Source organism: Notamacropus eugenii, chromosome 5 (assembly GCF_028372415.1).
Source record: "Notamacropus eugenii isolate mMacEug1 chromosome 5, mMacEug1.pri_v2, whole genome shotgun sequence".
In the NCBI taxonomy this organism is placed as follows: Eukaryota; Metazoa; Chordata; class Mammalia; order Diprotodontia; family Macropodidae; genus Notamacropus; species Notamacropus eugenii.
The window spans coordinates 46,562,083-46,579,563 of record NC_092876.1 but is presented as its reverse complement, the minus strand read 5'-3'; the positions used below and the strand labels follow the sequence as shown (position 1 = coordinate 46,579,563).

The 17,481-nt window shown below is 42.4% G+C and overlaps 1 protein-coding gene across 3 annotated transcripts in view; it reads right to left on the bottom strand.

Annotated features, from left to right (window-relative positions):
- Positions 1-15,660, bottom strand: part of LOC140504145 (coiled-coil domain-containing protein 50-like) — a 52,536-nt gene extending 36,876 nt beyond the window's left edge. Inside the window, exons 1-2 of one of the 3 annotated variants that reach the window (XM_072608752.1) lie at positions 15,410-15,660; positions 14,944-15,101 (exon numbers count right to left, since the gene is read on the bottom strand). In XM_072608752.1, coding sequence (XP_072464853.1) covers positions 14,944-15,101; positions 15,410-15,420 — 169 coding nt within the window. In that variant the 5' untranslated portion in view covers positions 15,421-15,660. Of the gene's footprint in view, positions 1-14,943; positions 15,280-15,409 lie in introns of those variants that run through there. The other 2 variants (XM_072608749.1, XM_072608750.1) reach the window with 2 other exon arrangements.
- Positions 15,661-17,481: the final 1,821 nt, after the last annotated feature.

Genomic DNA, 17,481 nt, shown 5'->3' with positions numbered 1-17,481 from the left:
TACCTCAAGGAAGTCAAAGAGGTGTGTCTCCATGGAGAGCCAATTGTTAAATTTTCAGTGTGAACTTTTACACTGCACAAATTAGCAAAGGCCACACATCATCGTTTGATTTATTATATTGTTTACTGTGTAGACTTAAGAAAGCGATGGAGAAAATGTTAACAGTGTTGATAAAACTTAGAAATGCATCAGGTATACCTTTTTTTTGAGAACCAGCAGTTAAACATTTACCAGCATGTTTCTTACATCACTATGTATTCACAGCATAGAATTGGAAATAAAATAGATGCTTTTTAACTGGGGAACAGCTAAACACAATGTGGTACATGAATATAATAGAACATTATTGTGCTCTAAGAAACAAATACAAAGAATTCAGAGAAGCATGAGATTTAAATTAACTGATGCACAGTGAACAACACAGTGACGACAATAATTTAAATGGGAAAAACAAAAACCCAAACTGAATCATGCATAATTATAATAATCCAGATGAGATGAAAAAATGTACTGTTTCTATTTCTGCAGAGGTTGGCGACTATGAGTGGAAAACTCACAGACTCATTTGATGCTTCGGTAAGTTTAACTGAATTGCTCCCGTTTTCCCCCTTCCCCAACCCCAATTAAAAAAAATTCTTCATTACAAGAACTGGAAAGGATAGAAATACATTAGGAAATGAGGGGGATATAAAAATAAAAGGTCATTGGTAATTTGTTAAAAAATAGTGCAAAAAACTTAACACATAATGGTGGAAAATAGTATTGAAGACTTTTCAGCAGGAAAGAAAGAGAATGATGAAAATCTGGCTTCGTTTAAGCTGGCAATGTTGGGAGATTCTGATTAGAAAAGGTAGAGACTAATCAAAGAGATTACCAAGTAGACTGCTAAAGAAATCCAAGCAGTGATAAAAAGCTTTGATCTCAGAGGGTGGTGGCAATGAGCCGGGATAAGAAGGGATGAATGAGTAATATTTCACAGGAAAAACCAAGTAGCTATGGGAGGAGGGATGAAATAGGATGAAGAGGAGGGATAAATCAAAGTGGACTATAAGGTGGTGAGTCCGATCCACTGAGAGAATGATTACACACGAAGAGAGGCAGCCAATTGGGGAAGGAAAGGGGTAGGGGAAGGTGACTGGTTTAATTTTAGACTTGAGTTTGAAGTGACAAGAGGAGTCTGGGGGAAATGTGTAAGCAGTTGGAAATTCAGAACTGGAATGTGGGTGTGAGAATAAGAGATATTATTTGGGAATCATAAGCTTAACAGTGAACTTTTCTGAGATGGCAGTGAATGAATGAATGAATGAATGAATGAATGAATGAATGAACAGTGTTCATTAAGCAGCTACTATGTATCTGGCCTGCATTATACTAAGCTGGACATACACCTCCCCCCCGCCGCCGTGTGTGTGTATATATACACACACACACACACGTATTATATATATGTGTGTATATATATTATATATATGAAATGTGTGTATGTGTGTATGTATAAAGAGAGGCAATTTCTGCCTTCAAGGGGCTTACTTTCTAATAGGGGGAGACCACACATATGAAGGAGTGGTAGATAGGGAAGTCCTGATCTAAGGAGTCACAATGACCCGCAGTGTTTTTGTCTTTCAGTTGTTTCCGTTGTGTCTGTCTGACTCTTAGTGACGCCATTTTGGGGTTTTCTTGGTAAAGATACTGGAACATTTTGCCATTTCCTTCTCCAGCTTATTTTTACAGATGAGGAAACTGAAGTAAACAGGGTGAAGTGATTTGTTCAGGGTCATGCAGCTAGTAAGTGTCTAAGGCCAGATTTGAACTCATGAAGATGAGTCTTCCTGATTCCAAGACCTAACTGCTCATCCATAGTGCAGGTCAAGAAAAGAAAATCAGGAACTGATACAACAGCTGGGGTTTCCACTTAATGGAAAAGTCTACAAATCATCAGCAAAGCAATTACCAGTTTACCATACAATACATAGATTTAATCATTTTTCCTACAATAGTAATGTTAACCATAGTTGACACTTATACAGATGGTACTTCAAGGTTTTCAGAGTGCTTTATACATATTATCTCTACTATTGAAATTGATTCCTGATTGGTTTCCCAATTTCCAGTTTCCAACATTGCTATCCTAAAACACAGGCTACTACCTTCCTCAAAAATCCTACATGGTTATCTACTGTCCCTAGAACAAAGTTCCAATCATTCAGCCTGGCCTTGAAAACCCTTCTCTAAGTGACAACCCTCCCTTTTCTAATGTCATTTCATCAGGCCTGGTCATGCATCTGCTGTTGGAATCACACTAGCCTTGCTGGCTGGTCTCTATACTCTACATTCCTTCTCTGCCTATACCTTTACATGGGTGATCTCCTTTGGCCAGAACATACTCTCTCCTCACCTTCCCCTCTTGGGACCCTTCAAAGCACAAACTCAGGTGCCACCTCCCACCCCTTTCCTTCTTGAAATTGCTTTGTATAACTTCATAGATAATTTGGTTTGGCTTACATAGTTGTGTCAATCTAATTCTCTCTCCCTACCCCCTCAAGTAGAATGTAAATTCAGAAGGCAAGGTCTGTTTCATTTCTGTCTTTGACTTCCCAATGCCTAAGCTTGGTGCCTGAAACAAGCAAATGTCGAATAAGTTTCTGTCCAACTGATTTCCGGTTGGAGAGTCTCCAAAACGATCTAGACTGGCTTTGAAAGGGAGGCAATTCTTACCACAGAGAAAGGCAATACTGCCCCATAGATTTTGTCTGGGAGTCTTATGCAGTTGTGGCTCTTTGAACCAGGCAGAAATTCAGAGTAATTAAATTACATAAATTTAAACTAATTTAATTTTAATTGTTTAAATTATATAATTTTTTAAAAGTGGCATTCAAATTCATTCCAGAACTCAATACATACCTGCCTGCTGAGGGCAGGGACTTTCTCACTTTTGTATTTGCTATTGATTGGGAGTTCCTCCTTCTTCCCTCCTTCTCATCTCACATCACTTAGATGTCTTTTTCAAATATCTTCTTTACCCTTGTTTTATTTGAAAGAACTGGCTATTTTCCTTTCCAAGGCAATAATTTCTACCTACAGCAGAGTGCCAGGCACATAGTAGGCCCTTAAGAAATACTTCTGGATTGATTTGTATATTTATATTAAATTCTGGTCTTTCTCTGGATCATGCTTTTATGCCTACAGTTAAAGGCATCATGGTGCTTTGACCTACTAAATTCAAAACCGGAGGATCTGAATCCAAATCCAAACTTTGCCACTCAATAGCTGTGTGACTTTGGGCAGATCACTTAACCTCTGGATTAAGAACCTCAGTTCTTAAGGGGTAATCAGAATGCATGCCATCTTGGGGTATGGAGAGGGGAGAGAGGAAGAGAAATTTGGAACTCAGAATCTTGTGGAAATGAATGTTGAAAACAAAAAATAAATTAATTAAGAACCTCAGTTCTTTATGTGTAAAATGAGAGAGTTGGATCTTTGAGGTCCTTTCAGGCTCTGAATCTAATCCCATTTCATCTAAAATTTACAAGTCCCTGCCTAGTCATGGGCCTCAAAGTTATTTGCTGATAATCTATTTTCCTGATCACTAGCAGGGCATCCAGATCTCATGTATCTATTAAACTATATTAGGAGGTGACGTAAAGGTCCGTCCAGCTGCCAGTCGGGGAGTCCACGCTGCCTCCAACAAGGTGTTATCTAAGGAAACCTAGTGAGGGGAGAGAAGGGGAAACTCTAAATGGAGAAGACTGTGGGCTCAGCAGTTTGACCTCTGGATGGAAATTCTTAATAAGGGCGGCCAGAGAGAGGAAGGAGGAGAATGAATGATGGCCAATGATGCCTGTCTGAGCCATGGAATAATACTGGAGGGGAACTGACCATATATATTATTTGGCAGGAGGAAAATTGACATCACAAATAGGAACAAGCCGCGGCTGATGACCAAAAAGAAGGCATCGTTTTATCTCCCTCCATCAATCTTCTCCAACACAATTTTAAATAGTCCCCAAAGGTCACCATCTCAATGGGCTGTGGGATTTACAGGAAGAAAGGAAGTCTACTATGAAACCAGGGAGTGAAGGCTGTCTATAACCCAGTCCAGGCACGGGTGGGGCAGAAAAAAACAGCATCGGACCTGGAATCTTTTGAAATAGGGCTCAGTCACTAGTCTTATTTCAGGCATGGAGACCCAAAGGCTTCCTACTTTATTATCTAACATGACCTTGGGGGAGAATCATTTAGAACTCTCTGGGCCTCAGATTCCTAATCTATAAAACCAGGAGTTTGAATTAGATGGTGTCTATGAACCTTAGGGGCAGCTAAGTGGCGCCATAATACACAGAGCTCTGGACCTGGAGTCAGGAAGACTCATCTCCCTGAGTTCAAATTCAGCCTCAGACAATTCTTAGATGTGTGACCCTGGGCAAGTCACTTCACTCTGTTTGCCTCAGTTTCCTCATCTGTAAAATGAACTGGACAAGGAAATGACAAACCACCCCAACATCTTGGCCAAGAAAGCCCAAAGTGGCATCATGAAGAGTTGGAAACAACTGAACAACCACCAATGAACCTTTCAGTCTTATTGTTTTTGTTTAGTTGTGTCCTGACTCTTCCATGACCTCATCTGGGGTTTTCTTGGCAGAGATACTGGAGTGGTTTGCCATTTCCTTCTCCAGCTCATTTGACAGATGGGGACACTGAGGTAAAGAAGGTGAAGTGACTTGCCCAAGGTCATACAGCTAGTAAATGTCTGAGGCTGGATTTGAACTCAGGGAGATGACTCTTCCTGATTCCAAGCTCAGTGCTCTATGCCCTATGGTGCTACCTAGTTGCCCCAGTTCTAGGTCCATGATCCTTTATAGGATCCTTTATATTTCATCATTTATATGATGAAATCATAACCTCTATTAAGTATCGGAGTATTTAAATGTATTTGGATGACCCTTAGTCATATCTCTGGAGACAGAGGACTCTATTCTGGAAGGGATGTTCCACAACCCCCACCTTCAATTAATGTATTTACCAAGGCAGAGACATTTCCTATTGAATTAAAAGTATAAACTAGGTGTGAACAAGTCTTGGATACCTCTATTGATTTCAAAGCAGAGGTATATACTAGGTATGAACAAGTTCTTAACTAATTTGGAAAAAGTGAAGTATTTTTTGAGTCCTTCAATGAAATCAGAAGAGGATGTACCAGATGTATGGGAATTGGCTGAAAGAATTAGCCATATCTTCGTTTATCAGAAAAGAGATTTTAGAAAGGAAAGGCAGTTAGAACATGGGAAGAAAGCAGTCCCCTTCAGTCTGTACATGGAGGGCAGGGAGGAATGAGACCAACGGAGTATTGATTATATTCCTTCCCCCAACACACACCTCTGATGATGAAGACATGACCTTATGAATTTTGGACTCCCCATTGGCATCAGTATCAGTGTTTCTAAAATGGCAGAGGTTGATGGTATTGTCTTCATTAGGATGGTGGGGGGCAGCTTCAGAATTGACTCTAGGGGCTGAGCAGAGGGGGACTGATTCAGAAGGGAGGCTGCACAAGGAGGGGTGGGAAAGGGAATTTTAGTAACCACAAACTGTGAGTTATCCTTAAGGCCACATGTTTCTTAAACTTGAACCTACTCTTGCTAGAAACCTGGTGTGGGGAACAGTATGCACCCTGGCCTGGGGGAAATGCTTTATACCAAGGGTTCTTACTATGACACTACAATATATGACCAGTTGTAAAGGCTAATTGATACCAGCTGGCTAGTTGATTTGGGGAAGCACACTGGATGGGGACTTATGAACAACAATGCTAGAAAAAACCAACTCCTTCAGGGTTCTCTTGAAAAGAGAAGTTGTCAGCTACAATCTGGAAACTGAAGAAAATTTGAGTGTGGTTTGGGAGAGAGCCCAGAAAAGGGTCAGAATTTCATGACTCTCAGTTGTACATCATCACAGAAAGGGAATCAGAGCACTTAAATCTACTCATCTTAGTTTGTATCAACACCAACACAGATCTCAAAGGCGATCTGATTTTTCTCCGTTTCAAGCAAAGAGGTGGATGTAGCCAATGGCTTCTCTTCTCTCTAAAAATATGTGTCTTTCAAAGTGATAAACAGCTACTGGTACAGAAAGAGAGAGGCACAAAAATGAGTCCTTAGACCTCAGCTGAGAGGCAATGCAGTGCAACCCTGGGCTCAGAACCTCTCTGTCACCTCTCTGTGTCACCATGAGCAAGTCACTGGGAACCATAAACTGTTTCCTCACCTGTAAAGTTGAGGTGACAGCTGTAGTAGCTTCCTCACTGAGGGAGGTACTAACGTAAATATTAAATTTAGACCAAATACTTCAGGGAATCCAATAGAATATAAGCTCTTGAGGACAGGCAACCTTTCTTCTCTCCCTCCCTCTTTTTCCTTCCTTCCTTCCTTCCTTCCTTCCTTCCTTCCTTCCTTCCTTCCTTCCTTCCTTCCTTCCTTCCTTCCCTTCTTATCCTATCCCTCCTGTCAAATGTGGGGGTAGTTACAATATTACCAGCTGGTTTAAGAGCAGGGATTTCTCAATAAATTTCAATGAGTATTAGATCATCTTCCTGGTCAAAATCAAAGGTGGAAAGTCAAACACATCATTAAATGGAAATGAAACTGATTGTACACAAACTTAATCCTAGCATATGCTTTTATTTATACTTTTAAAGCAACCAAACACTGGGGCATTTTTCAAGAAAGCTCCTGGATTTCAAAAGGAGGCTTAATTTCAGGATATAGAATTTGTTTTTTCTCTCCTTTCTCTCCTCTTTTTTTCTTTCCTTTCTCTTTCCTTTTTCTTCCCTTTCTCTTTTTCCCTTCCCTCTCCTCCTCCCTTCCCTTCCTTTCCCTTCTCTTCCCTTCCTTTCCTTTCTTTCTCTCTCTTTTTCCCTCCCTCTCTTTCCTTCTTCCCTCCCCACTCCTCCTTTCCTTTCCCTGGGGACCTAGTCTTCCTATTACCAGTCAAGCTGGAAGTATAGTGGCAACTCATGCACTAGTTTCCACTACTAATCAGCAAAGGAGTTTTGATCTACTTCATAGCTGACTTGAGAAGGGAACAAGCATTTATTAAGCACCAACTACATGCCAAGCTTTAGAAATATTATCTCATTTGAGTCTCACAACAACCTTGAGTGTCAGGTGCTTTCATTATTTTCATTTTATTGTTAAGGAAACAGAGGCAAACACAGATTAAGTGACTTGCTCAGGGTCACACAGCTAGTATCTTAGGCCAGGTTTGAACTGGACCAGTTTGCCCCTTCTTAGGCAGCCTGGTGCCCTCCCACTTCTGGGTGCTCACCAGATTGGTGCCATGCGGCCCAAATCTCCCTGAGTTTACAGTAGCCTCAGTCTCCCCAGCAACACAGATTACAGGAGAACTCTTTTTTTTTTCTTCTAAAGAGTAATCAAAACTTTAAAACTCTCTAAGAGATCAACCACACAATTTCCATTAACTTCCTGGTATAATTTAATTCAACAAGAATTTATTAAGTGCTTATTATATAACATGGCACTGGGCTAGGCACTGGGGGAAGGGCATTACAAAAACAAAAATGTAACAGTCCCTGCCTCTAGGAGAAAACCAACATGAGTTTCTGTAAGTAAATATGAAATACTAGACCAGGCTCATAATTTCACTGAAATAAGAAACTCCCAGTGACCAAACTCCCTCTACCAATGAAGAACTACGCCAACTCTACAATTGTTAGTTTTAGCTGTTGCCTGGGGAGAGTGACTTGGCCAGGTTCAAAGAGCCAGGATGAATTAGAGGTCAGCTTTGACCGGAGTTCTTGCTGAATATCCAGTTCTCTATCCATCCAGTAGGCTGCCACCCAAACTGGTGACATATTTGCAAAATAAACAGCTCTGCTATGATGCTTGCTTTGAAAAAAGTCAATTTGTTCCAATGACAGTGATATATTAGGGAACATAATTAAAATTAGCATAATTAGAATTTTCTGTTCCCTTATGAGTGATTTTGTCCCCAAGAAAGTGAGTAATGGTGTGGGGGAGAGCAAAGCTAACCCCTGGACAGATTAGGATAAGCAAAATGTTGGAGGTAGCATTTGAGGAAAAGCTTAGAGGGAACAAATCAAAATGGTCCCTGCCCTCAGACAGCTTCCTCTCTCTAGAGGCAAGACCACACATCTGCCTGTGTGTCAACAACTCCGGGAATCAAGAATGACCTCCCACAGGAGAGGGCAGATCCTGACCCCCGCCATGAAGGAAGCTAAGGCTTCTCAGAGGCCAGGGGGAGGAAGGAGATGGGTTTGTCTGGAATTTAAGGATTCACAAGGCTGGTGAAATCAGGCTGGTAATCAGGGGTAAGATGGTGCAGTGTTTAACAGGCCAAACCAAGCAGTTTGTATTTTACAGTAATAACAACATTGCCAATATCGAGCTAACATTTATACAGTGCTTTCAGATTTACAAAGCACTTTTCAAATATAATCTCATTTTATTTTCCTAACAACTCTGGGAGGTAGGTGGGATTATTACCTCCACTTTGCCTGAGAGAGGTTACAGATACAGTACAGATACAGAGGTTCAGATACAGTAGACAGTTAGGAAGTGTCTGAGGCCATTTTTGAACTCAGATCTTTTTTACCAGCGTCCCTAGAGCTCTATCCACTGTGCCACTCAGCTGGATGTTTTTTATCCCTGGAAGACTTCAAATGAAGGCTAGGTGATGGGTATATCATTGTGGGAATTCTTTTTCAAGTATGATTTGAACTAGCTGGCCACTGAAGTCTCTCCCTACTCTGAAATTCTGGGTCATACTTACAAATGAATGACAAACTTCTAAAATGACCTACTTGTAAAAAGTCCGTGACGGTTCTATTCAAAGATGTTAGCAGATACTCGCAATAGTATCCACTGTCATTTAGATATCACTTTAAAGTTTGCAAAACACTTCCCAAACATTTTCTCATTTGATCTCACAAGAGCCTGTTGAGGTAGGCGCTACAGATATGACTATTCTCATTCTACAAATGGGGAAACTGAGGCTCATAAAGGGAAAAGGTGTCCCTGTAAGACAATAGAAAACACGGCTCCACATAAAGCAGCCTGCTCCGATAACTTCAAGAATGAACTGATGAGTCCATGAGTGGTAGAAAACTGGGGATGGTAGAAGCAATGGAGAGAAACTAGCTGGTTATAACACCTCACACTGTCTGGGCTTGTTTTGGGTTCAAGGTGGTAACAGTATTATAGCTGTTGGTATTAATTATTGATAATAAATAATCAGTCATTTTGATGATTATTAATCATATTACATATTCACACACGCATGTATGCATAGATATGTGTATATACCTGCATGTATATATACACATATATACATATACACACACATATATCAGCTAGATGGAACAGTGGGTAGAGTATCAAGCCTGGAGTCAGAAAGACACCTCTTCCTGAGTTCAAATCTGGCTTCAGATACTTCCTACCTGTGTGACCCTGGGAAAGTCACTTCACCCTGTCTGCCTCAGTTTCTGCATCTGTAAAATGAGCTGGAGAAGGAAATGGCAAACCACTCTAGTATCTCTTCCAAGAAAACCTCAGAGTCACAGAGTCAGACACAACTGAAAACGATGGAAAAACATGATATATTATTAATAATAACAATAATAATTAATAACTCCTCTTCAGAGCATAACATTGTCCATGTTACAGAAGGTGAGAATGGACGTGGTGCAGTGAAGGAATGGGGTTTTTGTGTCCCCTGAATCTGCTATGGTAGCTGTTAAAAGTCTGCTAGTCTTGAACCTGAAATGTAGGCAAATTGGATTCTAGCAATACCACTGATTGAATTAGAACCAAGGGGTGTGCTGGTAAATATTTAACTGACTCTGAGGAAAAATACAGGCATGATGCCTTTTTGAGTTTAATGAATATTAGGAAGATTTTATCCTCCACTTTCTTAAGACCTCTCCTTGTTGTTCAGTTGTGTCAGTCATGTTTGACTCTTGGTGGCCCCACTTGGGTCTTCTTGGCAGAGATACTGGAATGGTTTGCCATTTCCTTCTCCAGTTCACTTTACAGATGAAGAAACTGAGGCAAAGAGGGTTAAGTGACTTACCCAGGGTCACACAACTGAGGTCAGATTTGAACTCATGAAGATGAGTCTTTCTAACCCCAGGCCTAGCACTCTGTGCACTATGATGCCATCTGGCTACACTAAATCTAGACAACAAATAAAACAATAAAAGCCCTGATTTATAGTGTTTGCTTAGGTGTAAAATGCTCATGCTGAAAATGGAACAATCACTGTCACTTTAGCACACTAGCATTGTGGTGAGAACCCCAAACTTCATGCTCAAATTCTAAACAATCTAAGAAAGGCTTGGGGTGATCTGCTTTTTCACTGGGCTACCAGAATTGTACCAAGTCAACAAACATTTATTATTCTGTGCCTGTCATCCTGTTCAGCACTGGGAATCCAAAGGACAGCAAAAAATCATGGTTCCTGCCTACAAGGAGCTCACCTTCTAATGTAGGAGACATAATGTAAACAATATGGAAGATATATACAGAGTAATAAGATGAGAAACCAGGTGACATCATAGTGCATACAGCACCAGGCCTGGAGTCAGAAGATCTGAGTTCAAACCTAGCCTCAGACACCTCTGTTTACCTCAGTTTCCTCATTTGTAAATTGGAGATAGTGATAACACCTACCTCCCAGGGATGTTGTGAGGATCAAATGAAGTAGCACATATAAAGCACGTTGCAATCCAAAACATTCTACAGAAATTCTAGTTACTATTATAAGTTTATATCTTGACATTTTATTCAATTAAAAAAAGCAGATATTTTATCCACCTGTACACCAGTCCACTATATACAGAAAACAAATATCAAGATAGTAAGGGCAGCTAGGTGGTGCAGTGGATAGAGCACCAGTGCAGGAGTCAGGAAGACCTGAGTTCAAATCTCACCTCAGACACTTGACACTCACTAACTGTGTGACCTTGGGCAAGTCACTTAACCCCAACTGCCTCATCCTGGGTCATCTCCAGTTATCCTGATGAATATCTGATCACTGGATTCAGATGACTCTGGAGGAGAAGTGAGGCTGGTGACCTGCACAGACCTTCCTTACTCAAAACAAAGTCAAGTGCAAGTCATGTCATCATTTCTCTGATGGCATGGTCTTCTTCACCAATGAAGGATGAACACACACATCAAGATAGTGACTTGTCCCAGGACTGTTTCTATCTGAACCCCATTCGAAAAGAAAAAGAGAAGATGTTGATGATGATGATAAATAACTGTAGCAGGATGGTGAGTTGTCTCAGGACTGTTTCTATTTGAACCCCACCCAAAAAAGAGAAGATAATGATAATGAAAATAAGTAACTGTAGAAGGATGGTGAGTTGTCCCAGGAACATTGCTATCTGAATTCCTTTGAACAATTAATCCTAATACTAATAATAGCTAACTTTTACATAGTGCTTACTATGATCCAGGTACTGTGCCAAGCACTTTGCAATTAACATTTCATTTGATTAAGATAAGAATGATTTTTCAATATTAGTAATAATAATGGTTATTTATGAAGCGCTTTATTTTTTCCAAATTGCTTTGTATAAATTATCTCATTCAAGCCTCATAAGAACCTTGTGAAACAGGTGCTAATACTATGTTAATTTGACAGAAGAGAGAACTGAGACCCAGAGAACTAGGGGATCTGTGTCTATTCTCCTTGAACACAACCATAATAGGAAAAGGTGGAAATGGGCTCTGAAAACGGCAGACCTAGCATTCATGAAGGTGGACCCTTCGTTTTTCAATACTGAAAATAAAACATGTGTAATCTGTTATCAATAGTGGGCCAGTCAGATGTCAGCCAAGGAATCGCAAATTCAGCCTTTCAGAGCATCAATCTCAGTCCCTTGGCCTGAGACATTGTTTGTTGAAATGAGATTGCAAAGCAGAGGGTTCCAAATGCGCTGAAATGTGGGAAGGTTGAGTATGGAAAGAGCAGGGTGGAGAGAGGGGTGTGGTATCTACTGACAAAATAGTCCGGAAAGGAAACACTGTACGGATAGGTTAAATCGGAAGGACATTAGCAGTTTCTCAAAACATTAACAACAAAGAAATTGCTTTCTAAACAAAAGCATACTGAGGGGTATTTTCTTCCAGAGGAAAAGAGCTGGCATTCTCTCAAAAAAAAAAAAAAAGTCAGTACTCTTGAGTCTCCATTATCCTTACAAAGGAATGTTGCCAGACTTACCATTCTCCCTGGAGATTTACTGTCAATACCAAGAAGGGTGTGCATAGCTCTGCTTGTAGCAAAACCCAATAAAAAATATTCTTTACAGGAGACAAATACAGGGTAAAGGCACCCATGGAGCTAAGGCTGTGCTTTTTCTATACAACTCCATCTTGCTGTGGGGAATGTGCAATTTCCTCTAGTAATGCCTTAATTTCTTTCCTTGAACTGTGTCAAAATGCCTGGTTTTCTTTCTTTTGATTAACTACAAGGCGAGATGCCTGTCCATTCGTTTAAAGCCACACTGGGCAAATAACACACCCCTAAATCTGTCCTACAGGGATAAACACCATTCACGAAGCTTTTCTTGGTTGGGTGGCTTCCCATCTGAATAAAAAGACATCCTATGAATGTCAAGAATAGGATAGAACAGAAAGATTGTTTTTCCCTAAAGTTCTTTGTTACTGGGAATGTCCCATTAATAATATGAAGGGGGGGGGTGAATCCTCCCCTTCAAAGTTTTGCCTTATGCTAAAAATTATACAGCATTTTCTGCAGTTCTTAAAAATTAATATTATGTGTAAAACCTCCATCTAGTAAGTTCTCTATGTACAAAAACACCCTGTGTTTTTATTTGCTGCTTCTTAAAAGCAAAATCCACTCCTAATTCCTTTGTTATCCCAACAGTGAAATTAGCTGTTTCTGATCCTTTGCCTTATACAACAGTGACTATAAAGGAGTGAGAAGTGTTTGCTAGTTAACTTCTGTTAGGAAAAGAAAAAAAGGATTTCACAAAGCTTGTTTTTTTCCCCCAAATTTGTGCCTTTTTAGACTCTTGACAATAAAATGGTAAATTTTTAAAAAAATGAAATACTGAACCTTAAAAATATAAACCTTATCACAACCCCAGTCACTTCCCTGGGAGTCCAATATTCTTTGGTACCTTGAAAGATTTGCAATTCCACAATCATTGATACAGATCACAATTCTTCTAAACCTTTAATATACAATCTTTGTCCATGTTTCCCCCTAAATCTTCCAAAGGGTTAAATAAAGATTACTTCCCTCCAAACCTAATGCCACCATAAAGGGAAGGGGGAGGGGAAGAATAAGCATTTTCATAGTGCCTACTATGCCAGGCACTGTACTATTATTATCCCCACTTTACAATTGATGAAACTGAGGCAAACAGATGCTAGGTGACTTGCCCAAGGTCACACAGTTTACAAACGTCTGAGGGTGAATCTGAACTCAGTTCCTTCTCACTCCAGGTCCATTGGTCTCTCTAACCACTGTGCAACCAGCTGTTGCAAAACCAGACATGACCTGGTTGGCCTAACAGCTGTCAGCCCTGTTCTGTGACAATACCATTACAAAGGGTTTCCACTGTAATTTCTTGAGAAGGACTATTTGTAATTAAAGTCACAGGAGCCATTAAAACAAAACTGGGGACTGACTTTTCAAGCTAGACAGCCAAGAAGTCTCCAGAACTTGACCAAGCTGTCTACAAATGACAATCTCCTTTCTTGACTCAGAGCAGAGACTCTTGGAGATGGATTTACAGAGAGGGAAACTGAGGCTCAGAGAGGTGAGATGACTGCTGGTTAATGGAAGAGTAAAAACCAGAACCCAGATCTCCAGAGTTCTCCGTGGCACACAGTAGGTGCTTAATAAAGTTTACTGACCGATTTTCTACTACACTTTGCTGTATCTTTAAGTATCATCCCCTATCCTTTAATACACCATTTTACACTAGATCACAAATCGAGGGTTAGAAGGGATTTTCCAATACAACATCCGTATTTTATTGGATCGACATTTTACCTGGAGGACAGAGATTCAGTGACTTGACCAAGGTCACACAGGTACCAATAGAGCGAAGCCAGGATCCAAATCCCAGCTCCTCTGGGTTCCAATAGTTTTTCCACAGTACCATGTAGATTGGTTCCAGCTTAGGGGTTCACTGCAATACTAAGCCGACTTGAGAGGCAGCCTGGTACAAGGTAAAGCGTGCTGGACCTGGATTCAAATACTACCTGCCATTTATTTGCTTTGCGCTCATGGGCAAGCCTCAAGGCAATCTCTTTGGGCCTCAGTTTCCTCATCAGTAAAACAAGGGGGTTGGGCTAGATGGCCTCTGAAGTCCCTTCCGTCTCTAAATCCTTGAGGAAAAGGGCTGTTTCACCTTTGTCTTTTTATCCCCCAGCGCCTGGCACTCAGTAGCTTCTTGTGGAATTATTAAGCCTCAGATCCACGCCGGGAAGGGGAGGGGCCGGGCAGCAGGTATTTCCACCGCTAAGGGGAAGTCTAGACTACCTTATGGCCCTGAGCGACACACCCTGGCTCTCGGAAGGTTAGAGCAAGGGCTGGAGAGATGAGACCTGGGCTGTGTAGAGGAATGGCCCAGCGGGGCGCGATGTCAGAAGAGGAAATAGAGTGGAAAGGGTGGAGAGCCGGCCGAAGGTGGAAGGGACAAAGACTGGGGCTCCAGAGGCCGCCGAGCAGGCATCCACCCAGGAGAGAGGGACCCCCAAATCCAGCCCCCTACCCCAGGGAGCCCCTTCCTCGGGAGATGCCCTGCACAAAGCTGGTTTGTTTGGCATCCTCCTCACCCCTCCCCGCCCATCTGGATGGAGCTTTACCTAGGTCCCTTCCCTCCCGTCCCAGCGACCCCGCCCCTCGGGCAGGCGAGGGTGGCCTTACCCTCCTGCACCCCGGGCAACCGGGCTCGGTCAACGTGCAGCCCGCTCATCCTGGGGTCGGAGCTGTGCCCACTGCCGCTGCTGCCGCGCTCTCCTCTCCCGAGCTCCAGCCGCCGCGCGCCTTCCCGTGCTTTCCTGCCCTCCTTTCTGCCTGCCTGTCTGCCGGAGAGATGGGGGAGTCGGAGAGGCAGCGAGCGAGCAGGCCGCGGAGGCTGCGGGGTCCGGGTCCAGCCCCAGCTCCGCCCGCCGAGCTGCTCCCCCGGGCCACAAAGAGGTTCCCACGCCCCGCCCTCTGCAGTGCTCCCCGGTGGTCCAGTAGCCGCGGGAGCTCTGGTCCTCCGGCCGTGCCCCTACTCTTCTGAGACCACCCCCCTCCCCCTTCGTCCCCCTTCCCCGGACCCTGCCCGACAAACTAACCCGGGGGCCAGTCCCCTAGACACCCCTGAGATCCCAACGTTTGGCCGCACCTCCTTCCCATCCATTCCCTAATGCACGGGTAGTTGCTGAGAATTTTCTCCCCAAGTGGGGACTTCCAAAGGTTTGGGGGTGTCAGCCACCCTGTCAAGTCCCTTCATGCTGTTTCTCAGGCCCATTGGAACTTTCCACCCGACCGAGAGAAAGGGGACTTGAGAAAATGCAATTTATGTTGACAAGCAATACACCTAGCCTGTTGTTTCCGGGCGGTTGCTTTCTGGGGGCAGAGAAGGCCAATGAACAAGAAAGAAATGGCCTGGGGAGCTTGTCTGGGGAAAACACGATTATCACTTAATTTTCTAGAAAACTTTAAAAATATAATGATATATAAAAATTCATGCCTCCCAACCGCCACCCACCAAGCCTTCCCCAGGGTAAACATTCCTCAGTGCTTTCAACCATTGCTGTGGTTGTTCAGTCATGTCTGACTCTTCCTGACCCCATTTAGGGTTTTCTTGCTAGAGATGCCGGAATGGTCTGCCATTTCCTTCTCCAGCTCATGAGGAAACTGAGACAAACAGAGCTAAGTGACTTGCCCAGGGTCACACAGCTGGCAGAAGCTGAATTTGAACTCAGGTTTGCTCCTGACTCCAGGTCTGATTGCTCTATAAGTTGTGCCACCTAGCTGCCCCTAAGAAAGTCTAACCCCCTCATTTTAGCAGTGAGGAAACTAAAGCAAAGGCAGCATATTTCCCACCCCACCCCACCCAGTCCCGATTAAAAAAAAATCTGAAAAGATGAAAAATGAGAAAGTAGATATTTATCACCCTGAAAAGGAAGTCTTTGATTTTTTTTTTTTAACAAATAAAGCCTAGTCATTCACAAGTCCTATCCCTTCCCTCAAATCAAACAACAAAAACAAATCCTCAGGCTAGTTAAGCTTTAATGCAAGTAAGCTCCCCATACTAGTTACTTCCTAATTTGCTTCAGACCAAACAACTGGGAACCCTTTGATCCAGGCGGTCAGGCAAGTACAGATCTGGGTTTGCATAAGGCTGCCAGGGTCATGATTAAATTATTTCACTGACCTTTGCAGTGGGAACATTATTTCCTGGTTTGAAAAAAATCCCACAGAGAAAAAAGTAAAATGCAGAGTGTTTATGGGTGGTGGCTAATACAAAAATTAATCTGAATGACCATAGCTTGTTTCACTTTCACATGAACAAAAAAAAATAAAAAATAATCAGCCAATAAATATTTATTAAATGCTTACTCTCTTTCAGGCACTGTGCTAAGCAGTCAAGATACAAAGAAGGGTAAAGGAGAGTCTCCGTTCTCAAGGGGCTCAAGACAATGTGTAAAACAACTATGTACAAAAATGTAAAAGCAGAGAATTCACTGAGGGAAGGCATGAGAATGAAGGGGAGTCAGGAAAGGCTTCCTGTAAGATGGAATTTTTAGCTGAGACTTGAAGGAAGCCAGAAAAGCCAGGAGGAGGATTGGAGGAGGCAGAGCATTCCAGGCTTGGGGGGACAGCCAGAGAGAATGACCAGAGTCAGGAAACTGAGGGTCTAGTGCGATGAACAAACAGCTAGGAGACCAGTGAGTGTTTCTGGATCTCAAAGTCCACGGGAGGGAGAGCCAGAAGACTGAAAATGTAGGAGGGGCCAGGTTATGAAAGGATTTGAATCCAAACAAAGGGTTTCATTTTGATCCTAGAGATGATAGGGAGTCACTAGTTTATTAAATGGGGCCAGGGATAGTAAGACAGACAGCTGAGTGGGAGAGACTTATGGCAAACAGCCCAACCAGCAGACATATCTCACCCAACTGTTGTTGTGTGTTCATCCTTCTTTGCCCGAAGAAGGCCATGCCATCAGAGAAATAATGACATGACTTGCACTTGACTTTGTTTTGAGTGGGGGAGGGCTGTGCAGGTCACCAGCCTCACTTCTCCAGAGTCATCTGAATCCAGTGACCAGATATTCATCAGGATGACTGGAGATGACCCAGTTTGCACTGGAAGACCTAGGTCCCTTTAGGTCAAGGTCTATGCAGGTACTCACTTAGGGTGAGATAACACCCATTCAGTGAATAGCCCTGTGTAAGAAGTAGCCAGGGGGTG